Raw genomic sequence first — 12,786 nt, 5'->3', positions numbered from 1 at the left:
TTAACTTCTCTGTCTCTTCTAATACATATCTTTTAGTTGTTTTTGTTTTTTTTCATCACCACAGACATTTTCAGTCTTGCTATAATTTTATTATTTTGTATAAATATGCATAAAATGTCCGATAATGAGGAAGGACAAGGGCCGAAAGAGTACATTTAGCACCTATGCAGCTGAAGGTGAGCAGCTGTTCCAGAAGGGAGAGTGGTACGTTTGAAATTTCTATCATTAAACTGAGTGTTTAATTTCACACTTTATAAGAGTCTTCTTGGTTGCCCATCAGGCTTTAAGGTCTTATTTGAAACTTGTGGAAGCAGAGAGCACACTGAAAGACAACGGAGTCTTCTTCAAGCTGTGTTCATCTGTGCTGCTCAATTCAGTTTTATCTCCTCGGTTGAGAAGGTTCAGCTTTGTATGTTCACTTGTCCTGAAGGGGGCGTACTTCCATAATATGAAACCTTATCACATGATTCTGGCAAAAGTAGGGCAGTAAGGGCACTAAGTTGCCCCAGAAAGAATGTTAACACTTGTGGCACCCTTAAAATTTGATCAATATTATTGCATTAGATAAAGAAATATTAAACCAAGGGACATTCATGTCACAAACACACTTTTTTATTTTACAAAATAACATTGAATTAATAAAATGTTCTGTTTAAAAGTAAGAATAAAAGTTTTAAGACAAAAAGGACAGGTTAAACTAGTGAAACTTGGCCATGCACTGAAGTCACCCTAAAGTAGTAGCAAACTAGAGAGGTTAGTTCTAGGAAAAGTAAAGTTAACCGGTTCAGATTGACACTTGGCTTGGTATTTTGTATGTAAGGCAATGCAATGAACTATTTTTTTAAGTGTGGCTTCCGTATCCAAATACTTTTTGGAGGTATTATATATATAAAACACTAAATTAATAAGCAGTTATGTTTAGTTTCTAAATGGTATATATATATATATATATATAGTGGAAGTGGAAGTGACGTGACACAGCCAAGTATGGTGACCCATACTTAGAATTTGTGCTCTGCATTTAACCCACCAAAAGTGCACACACACAGCAGTCGAACCCACAACCTTAGGGTTAGGAGTCGAGCTCTCTAACCATTAGGCCACAACTTGCATATACAGGTGCATCTCAATCAATTATGTCATGGAAATGTTCAACTCATTCTCACTGCTGTGTGTGTGTGTGTGTGTGTGTGTGTGTGTGTGTGCACTTGGATGGGTTAAATGCGAAGCACCAATTCCAAGTATGAGTTAGCATACTTGGCAAATGTCACGACTTCACTTTTACATGTAGTGTCAATGAATACAATGAAAAATGTGGTGTTTGGTGCCATTGTATGTTCCTCTAGGTTACTGTAACTGCTTGTATGTTCCTCTTTAGTTACTGTAACTGCTTTATGACAAACTTCTTTTAGCAGATAACTTGATTCTCCTTCGGTCTCCGTCATGTCTCCTGCAGGGTCTGTATCACAAAGCAGAAGCTCTCTACACTATGGGTGATTTTGAGTTTGCATTGCTTTACTATCACAGAAGCAATAAGCTGCATCCAGAGCTGCAGGAGTTCAGGCTTGGCAATCGACAACTCAGTGGGCGGGAAGTCCCAAGACACAACATGATGAGAAATGTGGAGCTCATATTTTTGTTACACCGCAAACAGACCTCAGTTACCCAAATCTCTCACCCCAACCCAAAGGTCCTTCCTCTGATAAGCCTGAAAATATAGGAGACTTGTCTTTCTTCCACAAATCTAATGGGGTGTGCTGGCTATATTGTCTTCTCTATCTCTTGCTCGCTTCCTCATTAAACCACCTGCCCTCATCATTCACCCTGCCACTGTTAATGCTTTCCATTCATGTTCAATTCAGGAGTTAGTAACACATATTTGTCTGATTATTCAAAGGTTTGTTCCAAGCATTTGAATCATTCTCATAAAATGGAATCCAAAAAGCATGGCACTTCCACAAGATGAGGGTGTGTGTTTCAGGGTTGGCTTGTTGTTGTTTTGTTTTTTTGTAGACCTTTTCAAATGTCAGATTACATCTGTGAAAGTGCATTTTCTATGGAGTTTCACAATCTGCTCCTATACAGATCTTATAAAAGGTAGGATACGAACTGGAGAGCGTGTGCAAAATCTGATTGTGATGTATCTCATATCTGGACACACAGACGACATTCTGGCAACAGCAGCATACACTATCATTCAAATGTTCGGGAGTTAAAATTTCTTTATATATTTAAAAGAAGTCTCTTCTGCTCATCACGGATGCATTTATTTAATCAAAAATACTGTAAAAACTGAAATAATATTAAATTTTAAGCAACTCATTTCTATATTAATATATTTTAAGATGTAGTTTATTCCAATGATGGCAGCCATTAGTTACAACAATTATTATTATCAAAGAAGAAAATAGTACTGCTTCATATTTTTGTGATTACAGGATAAATGTTTTTATAATTTTATGTCTTTACTGTCATTTGATCAATTTAATGAATTCATGCTGGAAAAAGTATTAATTTCTTAAAAAACATCAAATAAAAATCTTACTGAAATTACCTATAATTTTTGTAGATGCGTGTAGATAATTTTTAGCTCATTTACCAGTGACTGACTCTCATCAGGAACAACACTGAGCTTAGGTCTCAATTATCCTCCAGGTCATCACACAGCGTTTATTTAAACGTAATGCACCCATCTGATTATTTAAATATATAATAGTGCTTGCGGGGAGGACATATGAACCGAACCCTAATCCTAATTATTAAACTTTTGCACGTAACCGTGTACCATTTGTGCCATGGACATGAGTGATAGATCAAATCTGACTTTCTTAGAAGAGATGTGCTATTACTTTTCTAAGGCTGTGGTCACATTTACCATTGTCCTGCCAATTTCCATGGTCAAAACCAAAGATTTTCCTGGTCAGATTTTGCAACAGGTTCAAGTTTGGTTACCCGAATTTGGTTGGAAAGTGACTGTGAGACTTTAGACTTAAGATTTTTGCCCGACGGACAACAAGACGGGTGAGAAAATTGTATAGACCCAGACTGAAGGAGAAACCTCATATCAGAATAATGTCTTATCAATGCTCTGTCATCACAGGGCTTTTGGATGGGCAAGCACTACTCTACATCATTTTCAGAAAATGTTTTGTGTGCTATTGGCTATTTTTGAGCATTGTCTCTTCAATTGACAGCCTTGAGTTCAGGCAACACATATGTGAAGTAGGCCTGTGAGCTCATGAAGGTGGTGAAGGAATGGCCTGAGAAAGTGCTCCCAATGAGAGAAAAGTGCTTGGGAACCTCCACAGCTTCATTGTAAGTCATATATTTAGGCAATGCACTGATGAATCCTGGGAATATGGACAAAGCTCTGCATCATCATGTAGAAGGATCTGGAGCTGGCCAAGAAATGGTAGGTGACCATGAGAGCGGGAAAGCTACCTTTCTGTTTTTCTTGGTTAGTTAATAAACTAGAACTCATCTGGTGTGTTTGGTTTGTGCTTCGTTTCGTAGCAACCTGATGGACAGTAAATCCAGGGCTCTGGTCAACATTGGCCATGTGTATGCACGGATTGGAAAGTTTCAACAAGCACTTGAAGTGTAAGTGCATTTGCCTTTGATTAATATTGACTTTGGTGTTCATGTAGAGAGAGAAATCTATGGTTATATTCAGTTAATTTTGTTCTGTGTGTGTTTGCATAGCTGGGAGGAGAAGTTGTCTCTAGTATATGGTGGGTTAGAGAAAGCACAAGACTATGGTTCCCGCTCACTCATGGCTGCGGATGACATCTGCAATTAAAAATGGCAGGCAGGCAGAATGTGAGTCCAAACTACATTGCCCAGGAAGCTTAACAGACTCTCTGACCACGAATAATCACATTTTCCACATTGCTTCGAATCAATAGGAGTTAATGTGGTCGTTATGTATATTTGATCCATGCCACACCATACAATTAGATCATTTTACATCCTCTTTCTCTCTGACAGAGTGAAGCTGGGTAACTACAAGGCCTGTGTGTGTAACAGTTTGAGAGGGCACTGGACCGGGCAAAACTGCTGCAGGACGACTCTGCCAGCGAAGCCATCCAGAAGGTCAACACAGACATTCCTATCCTGCTCTCTCACTCTCTCCCTCATCCATCTCGCCTCTGGCCTTTCCTATAGTCCCATTCAAACTACACTAAAATCTGTGAAATTCTAAATAATGCATGATATGATTTATATCAAAGATCTCTGTACTTCTGCCAAGACCAAACACGTCACCATTTTCATGTTCATCACCATGCCAAAGCCTCAGAGGGTTGTCATGACAGAACTGTTATTTTGTAACAAACCCTGAACTTGCATAAGAAGAACAATTAGTTACTTAATATTTGTAAATAGGAGTTGTTTTGTCCTAACATGAACTGATCATTGTAATTTTTACATGCGTCCATTGATCAGTTATCTCGTATTCTCGTATCTGATTCTAGACCATTCCCTTCTTCTGATATTATATTTCTTCATGTTGCCCTGATATAATTTGTTTTACCATGATCAATTTGTCACCCTGCAGGCTCTGCGTGAAGCAAGACAAAGAGTGACTCAGTAAAATGAGAAACCCCTCTGAATAAAATGGCAGCAATCAACTTTCATCCACCTACAAGACAAGTCAGAACTAATGCATCCCCACAAGTGGAATAAAGTTTGTCTGAGGAACATTGTGCTGGATTGCAGTCAGTGTTATTGGTGAAGGATGACTTTATTACTTCCTTTTCTGTGCTTGTTACCATATGGGTAAAAATATTTTTGCATAGTTTTACATAATTAAACATGTCAGACTTTCAGAGGTATAACAAATCATGTGCTATATTTGTGATGCAGTGTCTAAGTGATGTTGCCCAGATGCTGTTAATGTTTTCCAATAGACCCACACATGCCGTGACCTTCTGTTGACATAGAGAAATACTCTTTTAATTCATAATCCAACCATAGAGGTTTGAACTGAAATTCATTCAAATGAGTTTGTACCTCTAATTTGATATCAATTTGATATTGACTTTATGTGCTCAACAAAACTGAACAGAAGTATAAGCCCTGTCAGAATGCTTGCAGTTCGTGTGTGAGAGGATTTTTGTGTGGGTTATATCTGCTATTTATGCACACACCACAAAAGCTTGTGAGAAAGCGGTCACAGCTAACCTGCATTTGTTCTGAGCTCCACTGTGATAAGCTGAAGCAGCGATTCTTAACTGCAGAACCTGTCCGTGCAATGTCAGACAGCATAACCACTCAGAAATCCTGCATACATTTCACACGTCCCTTACGGATAGCTACAAGACACAGCATGCACACTCCAGCTGTTTTCATATTTACAGGTATGCTTTTGTAAAACTGGCCTGTAAACATGCATTTAAAGAGCATTTGGTGCCTGCAGATCCTTTTTTATTCTTTACAGACTTCATTTTAAAACACAAACAAAGGAATTGAACACTTTGATCATTCTGACAAGCATGTTTTCAATACAATATATTTTGACATAAAATCATTATTACAAGGACCTTACTGAGTCTGCTGGAAATCAAGTCCATACTTGTGTGCGGCATGAAAAGCTTGAGAAATGTGTTTGTCTTATCCAAAGGTTGTTGCAATATATATTTTATGCAGTAGATACTATCAAACCTATAGGTGTAGACAAGCATTCCTGTAATGGGCTACTGCCAATCTGTTCTTAATCAGTGACCGTGTATGCAAATTGAATAAATTTGTGATGTTTGCTTTAAAAGTAGGCCTATATACAATAACTTTTTGTGGGAGAAATATCTTACAAGAATGTTCAGAGAGGTTTATTACATATAAATGTTAATTTGTATTTGGTGGGGGGGGGGCAATCAACGGTTCGGACAATTCTGCAAAACAAATTTTCTTTTCACGCCAACACCATATATCTATATTACTTTTTAATTAAACACATTTTCATGATATATTTGTGATGTGCAAAACTTTAATGAAGTGATAAATAATAAAAGTATTTTAATTATTTTTTTTATTGATGTTAATGACAAAAACTGATATAATGCAGTACTGTTTCCAAAAACACACTCGCACAAACACTCATACATACATACATAGCCTACATATGATATATACATGCAGTATATATATATATATATATATATATATATATATATATATATATGTATACACTTTACTGCCCCAACCTTTCTTGTGTTTCCATTTCTATTATATATCCCCTAGTGTTGGGGAATAACTAGTTACATGTAACAGAATTACTTAATTTAATTGCAAAGAAAATGTAACTGTAATCAGTCACAGTTTCTGAGAATTTAAAAAAAAAGTTTTATAGTTGCCTATGAAAATGTAAATGATTACAAAGGAAATTACAAAAGAATTACAACGGAAAAATTTCACACTCTTACTGATTTATCTGATTTCTTTCCCAAACTGCCATGACTGTTGACCCTGTACAAATAAATGAGAGAAAAAAAAAGAGACACCAATGTTTCAGGAGTTTATGACACTATTTAGTTTTATGTATATACTTCATTTTTTAAGAATTAAATTAAGATATTTTTTTTTGTTAGATGCCATTGTTTCCTACTATAGCTATGCAAAGTACAACAAGGGGGGGGGGTGCTAAAGTCTGATTTTGTGGTGGGCTGTGCTTTAAAATTAATTGAATAAAATAATACAATTTTATAATACATTTAAATATCACATTTGTTGGAAATTTTTTAAAAGGTAATCAAAAAGTAATCAAATATAATTAATTGCTTTAATAAAATAACGGAAATAGTTACACTACTTTTTACATTTTAAATAGGGTAACTTGTAATATGTAACCTATTATACTTCCAAAGTAACCTTCCCAAAACTGATGACCTTCGACCTATTCGCACCCTCTGCTAACATTAGGGATTTACAATTAGTCATTGTCATTGGTCATTGTTAAGAAATAAAGTTAAAACTGAACTGTTCTGAGTAATTAAACCACGTGATATTCGAGACATAAAGATGCAGTATTCGAGACATAAGAGCAGTATGACGAATCTAAAAATAAAATAGATTCCGGTCGCTGACGTGCACCAGTGATGCAGCGGGAGCGCGCACAAAACCTGCCTCTGTTCAGTTTAATATCTGCCTCTCCCTTCCGCGTGCACATGAGCGTGCTGAAGTGCCAGTGGTTTCCGTTTTGTTTCCTGATTATTGCCAGTGCTCGACTAGGCGGGGATTTCAGCGCAGCGCTCTGGAGAAACGTGCAATTTGGCTGTACGACGCTTTGAACCTTCAGCCTCGGAGAACGGTGACAGCTTTTCATACATCTGCCAACGTTGTAATCAAGTGAGTAGCATTAACGCTGATCGCTGTCTGTTACTTTGTAATCTTTTAGAACGTATTTGCAACCATCGAGTTTGATCGTGCATATCTAACTTTAAGCGAAAACAATGATTTTAGAATGAAACAAAAAAAGGTGCCTCTGGCATGTGCTTTATATCCCAGCTGCGCTGGGCATCTCCACGCTGATTTGTTTTGTCTGCATGCAGCGTGGCTGGGCACTGCCACTCCCCAAACCATGGCTTTGCATTGTTACCGCTGATTAACTGAGCTCGCGCATTTGCTCGTGTTCATGTACGAGTCGCTGTAGATTTAGACATTCACTGAATTAAGTGTAGTTTCTTCTGCTAACAAATTTTCCATCACGCTGTCTAAATTCGTTTGCGCAATGTCGTTTAATCATGTACCGTTATATGTTATATGTGTCTGACCTGTGATTGATGTGTCGCTAACGTCTGAGTGAATCTACTGGGCGTTTTGGGTTTTCTTTGTCTTCCAGAGATTAGGTGGCGTGTCCGAATCTAATTTGGTCACACAAAGGCTGCGTATCAAAATCCAGTTAGCTGCCTACCTAGACTGCAATTGGGCATCAGACACGCAGAACTGAGTTTGCTTCCGAGAAATGCTGCCTCAGCAGGCAGCACACTTGATATTAGACACAGCCACAAAAAAAAAAAAAAAAACACCCTGGCCTAATGATGTGCAGGTGTTAGTGCCTCACGGTTCAGTGCTGAGCTCCTGTAAAACAGGGGCCTGCTTCTGCTTTTCACACACTTTCATCAGAACCTGGGCCGTGTCCAGGGTGAACCTAAAACTAGTTTGTGTAAAACCCAAGTAAATATTTAGTGGTGGTAAGAGGTGCTTTGTGAACCCATCATCATTTGATAATTGTGTCGCTTGGCTGATATCAAGGTTGGTCCTTTTGATTAAGCTGTAAAGATTCGCATTGCTCTATAAAATGGGGAACAGATGTTTTTTTTTTCGGCCAGAAGGTGACGATGTCAAGTGGTTTCACAACGAAAAAGTCATTTGACATCTGATGACTCTTAACAGCCTAATATCTGAGCTACAGCTTTTACTTCTGCTTATTAATCTGAAACGTGACATTAGAAGACGGCGATGTGACGGTGCAGAGTATCATTAAAAACAAAGACCTGCAGCATACAGAGCTTCTACGGTTTACTTCAGACCTCCATAAAAGAGAAAAAGACGGTAGACAAAGAGAAATCTGGATAAAAAGCAAAGGAGTAATGTACAGGCCAGAAAGAGAAGCAGCTCTTGCATTGGCAGTCTGATGCCTACTCGGATTTCACTAGAAATGCACAGTGGTGTTTTATTTCATATGAATTCGACTGTGCACTGGGTCTAAATGGAGCAGTGATTTTCAGATTTGCTCAGAAGGACGAGAGCTGGACGCTGTACAGAGGTTTCAGAACTAAAATATGCAGTTGTGGGTAGTAAAACTGAAGTTTCCAAGAGCCTACGTGCTGTGAAGGGTCTGAAGAAGTGGTCGTTATGACTGCCACGTTCAGGTGGATAGTTTCTGTTAATCTTTACCAAGCGTTCCTGGAGCTGCCTGTCATTTAACCCCTTGTTCACATTAGCATTCTCATGTAACTCCTCATGTACAGCGTAATCTCTTTGGAAAAAATACATACGCACTCACTCTCTTCTGTTTATCAGAAACAGCCTGCGGTGTAGCAATGGACGCTGAACAGAATCAGGAAGTTCCAGAGGCTGTTGCTGAGACACAGGAAGTGGCGATGAAACAAGAGGAGAAAGTGGAGTCCAAAGAGGTGGCACCTTCAGAACCCGAGAAGACCCCCGAGACGGAGCATTCTGCTGGGGAAATGCCAGAAAAGGAGAAAGCGATGGACTCCGAAGCGCCTCCTGCCAAACCGTCTGAACCCGAGGTGGCGCCGGAAAAATCTCCTGAGGAAACCCCGGCTGCCGAGTCTTCTGCGAAACCCCCTGAGCCAGAACAGAAGAAGTCTGAGGAGCCACCGGTTCAAGTGAATTCTGAGCCTGAGAAGCAGGAGGAAGAAGCTGTGAAAGAGGCGGAGTCCAAACCCACCGCTGTGAATGAAGCCAAGCCCGAAGAATCTGATAAAGATGAGAAGACAAAGACCGAAGGAGGAGAGGAAAAGGTACAACCAGAGGCTGATGGAGTCAAAGCTGAGCCTCTGAAAGAGACCGAGACTAAGCAGAAAGAGCCAGAGCTGCCTTTGTTCTTTGGCTGGTTCCTGCTTCCAGAGGAAGAGGAACGAATTAAGTGTGCAACTATGGACTTTCTCAAGACGCTGGACACTTTGGAGGCCTTCAAAGAACACATCAGTGAATGTGAGTCAATGACTGTGTAGACACACACACTTGTGGTTGGTGTGTTTGTAGTGCTGATTTGGTTTTGTTTGTTCTAGTTACTGGTGAGGCGGAGAAAGAAGTGGATCTTGAGCAGTATTTCCAGAACCCATTGCAACTCCAATGCACTACAAAGTTCTGTGATTATGGGAAAGCCGAGGGGGCTAAAGAGTATGCAGAGCTACAGGTAAACAAATATGGCATTAATCCGTTTTAATGAAAGGGTTGTCATTTTCAAATGACAGCCTTTAAGTTTCCACACAATGCTTACAGAAAAAATACTTTAAACCGTTCAAAATACTCATCCATATATTTACAAATCAAAAATCATGAGTGAATATACGCACAGTGCTCTCTCCAAACAGGCCAACAAAGTCTGTTAAGATGGGGTAGTCTTTTTCTTAAATTAATTATTGTTTATTTAATGTTAATTAGGATTAATTTATTATACGTGGAAATTAACTTGAACTTAGATTAGTATGAGTTTTTGCACTATTTATAAATATAGATTTTATTAGTTTGTACTTTTTAATGTTAAAAGATGATGGTTTTATTCTAAAGTATTTAACGGATTTATTAAAAAAAAAATTGTTTTGTCTAGTGTAGATCTGAAACGTCTTATAACTTTTTGTTAGTTGTATACCTTTTGTGTAATTAATTCTGAGATTGCCTGGATGCTGGCATGACATTTTAAAATGAATAAATAAAAATATGTATGAATAAAATTGCAAGTGAATATTATCTCTGTATAACGTGCATGGAGAGGCAGAAATTTTTTTTCATTATTAAGAGAACCGAAACAAAATGCAGAAATTAAGTGTCATCCAACAAAAAAAAACTAACAAATCAATAAAAAAACATGTAAATGTGTCAGTATACAAGTGTAAGTATGTTAAATGTAGATTAATGATTGCTGAAATAGTGTATTGGTAGTTCATGAAACCTAATGCATTAACTGCTAACAAATGAAACTTTATCACAAAGTGCTATCAATTATTAATACAGTACTTATTTGACCATATTTTGACTTGCAGGTGGTCAAGGAATCCCTTACCAAATCTTATGAGCTTTCAGTCACTGCTCTCATAGTGACCCCTCGTACGTTTGGGGCCCGTGTGGCTTTGACAGAAGCCCAGGTGAAGCTGTGGCCCGAGGGAGCGGACAAAGAAGGGGTCGCTCCGGCCCTCCTGCCCAGTGTAGAGGCTCTTCCAGCGGGTAGCCGTGCCCACGTCACATTAGGCTGCTCGGCAGGCGTGGAGACGGTTCAGACCGGTTTGGATTTGCTGGAGATCCTGGCTCTGCAGAAAGAGGGCAAGGAGGGCACCCAGGTCGAGATGGACTTGGGTACTTTGACCTACCTGAGCGAGGGCCGCTGGTTCCTCGCCCTGAGGGAACCGATTAACGCAGATACCACCTTCACTAGCTTCTCCGAGGACAAGCCCGCCACCAGCGACCAGGGTAAAAAGAATGGAGAGAAGAAAAAGAAAAAGTGTACCATTCTGTGAGTGCAAAGCGAGGAGGAGAAGAGAGAGGGGAAGGAGAAGACATTTTTCCTAAGGGCTTCAGCCCTCGGTTGGCTGAGGATGATGTTGTGTTTTTGCATGTGTGTAGGTGGATTGCGTGTATGTTTCGCAGCTTTAGTGTGTGCACAGGGATGGCTTGGGATGATTTAGCAGGCAGTGTGAGACCAGACGTTCCAAAGTGGCCTGCTGGCTCCCGACTTTCTCTTAGCTGGTGCCTTTTTTCCTTTTGCCTGGCAACACGAGCTCAGAGGCCTTAGTATCTGCCTTAAGGTCATGGATCACTCTGCTTTAGGTGCTAGTTCACTTGGCTGTTTGGCCGCCACACCATCCCTGTCCCCTTTACACAGGTACATCCACGATCGGTCTTCCTCACACGTGACCATCATGTAGAACACTTAGATTTAGCACAACCTCACTGGTTTGATTAATTAATTTATACTCCGTTCCAGCCGAGTTCTTGTTGATTAGTCTAGACGCATGGCTTCACATTCAGGATCTTTAGAAGATTTGAAGCTTCTCAATTGAAATTTAGATCTTCGAGTTCATGAAATGGAGCACCTTGATCCTTCATCACAGGAAGTTTTGGCATAGAGTATAAATTTGTTAGTTTAGTATGTGATTTCTTCCTAGTCCCTCTCTTTCTTCAGCCTTTGTGGAGCTGATAATTTTCCAAGAATTCATGCTGCACCTTTATAATCTCACAGATAGTGATCCGTTGTGTGTGTGTGTGTGCATGCCTTCTGCCAAAAAAAAAAACATGGTTAATCTCTCTCTCGCAATCACGTAAAATTCACCAAGGTTTTTTTTTTTTTTTTTATCAAATAAGAGTACATGCTCTCTGTGACATGTTTTTAGGCTAAAGTGTGTATGTGTATGAAAGTGTTCTCTCCTCGAGTTATCGTTTACAGTGTTGGTCACACCATCGGAGACCCCTTTCGAATTTACAGCCCGTCACGTCGGATGAGACATGCCTGTACTTCTCTTCATATCTGTACGATCAGCTCTTTCATAAACCAGTATATTCACTTGTGATAGTACATTTACTCTCTCTGTCTCTCTCATTATCAGTTTTGAAAAAGAAAAAAAAAGTGCACTCTAAATACTGTGACGAGCATCTATCTGGTGCCTTCCTCTTCTGTAGGTTTCTAGATGGCCGAAGCTATGCTTCTTATAGGTCTCTGACATCAAGGCACTAAATATTTTGCACTTACCTTGTTTTTCATTTGTTTTTGTACACTTAATAAAGAATGTGCTTGGCTCTGACATCCCTGGCGTTCTGTCTTTGCTGTAAGTGAATTGTTTTCTTCATGTTTGAAGGATTTAACTTATGAGTTAGCTTGTTCTAATTAAGGAAGCGTGTGTAATCATTTGTTCCAAATGTGTGGTTTCATGCTCGTTCCACTTCAAATAGTTTCCACCTTTGAACAAATTAGCAAATGCATAACTTCAGCAAACATCTGGATTCCTAATCAGCACCGGTTTCCGGGTCCATAGAAAGTTTAATTCTCTTAAAAATGCAGAGGATTAGTAACTATAACTTAAGTGGCTCATGAATACACAACCTTTTAAT

General features: G+C 39.2%; 2 protein-coding genes across 3 annotated transcripts; both read left to right on the top strand.

Annotated features, from left to right (window-relative positions):
- Positions 1–105: 105 nt before the first annotated feature.
- Positions 106–5,815, top strand: odad4 (outer dynein arm docking complex subunit 4). Its single transcript, XM_052550682.1, is given in 13 exon segments — positions 106–144; positions 146–204; positions 1,408–1,583; positions 1,691–1,864; positions 1,927–2,137; positions 2,139–2,203; positions 3,195–3,385; positions 3,387–3,412; positions 3,514–3,600; positions 3,703–3,819; positions 3,958–4,024; positions 4,027–4,092; positions 4,556–5,815. Coding segments are annotated over 13 exon segments (1,314 nt in total). The 3' UTR covers positions 4,592–5,815.
- Positions 5,816–7,042: 1,227 nt separating this feature from the next.
- Positions 7,043–12,479, top strand: LOC127952881 (2',3'-cyclic-nucleotide 3'-phosphodiesterase-like). 2 transcript variants are annotated; one of them, XM_052551733.1, is made up of 4 exons: positions 7,043–7,341; positions 9,019–9,675; positions 9,753–9,880; positions 10,728–12,479. In XM_052551733.1, the coding sequence occupies exons 2-4, from the start codon at positions 9,039–9,041 to the stop codon at positions 11,196–11,198; spliced, it is 1,236 nt and encodes a 411-aa protein (XP_052407693.1). In that variant the 5' UTR covers positions 7,043–7,341; positions 9,019–9,038; the 3' UTR covers positions 11,199–12,479. The 2 variants fall into 2 exon arrangements, with proteins under 2 accessions (XP_052407693.1, XP_052407694.1); XM_052551734.1 differs by lacking the exon at positions 7,043–7,341 and adding an exon at positions 8,081–8,247.
- Positions 12,480–12,786: the final 307 nt, after the last annotated feature.

The sequence above is a fragment of the Carassius gibelio genome, chromosome B3, assembly GCF_023724105.1.
Source record: "Carassius gibelio isolate Cgi1373 ecotype wild population from Czech Republic chromosome B3, carGib1.2-hapl.c, whole genome shotgun sequence".
Taxonomy (NCBI): domain Eukaryota; kingdom Metazoa; phylum Chordata; class Actinopteri; order Cypriniformes; family Cyprinidae; genus Carassius; species Carassius gibelio.
The sequence above is the reverse complement of the archived record's forward strand: the minus strand, read 5'-3'. Positions and strand labels throughout refer to the sequence as shown.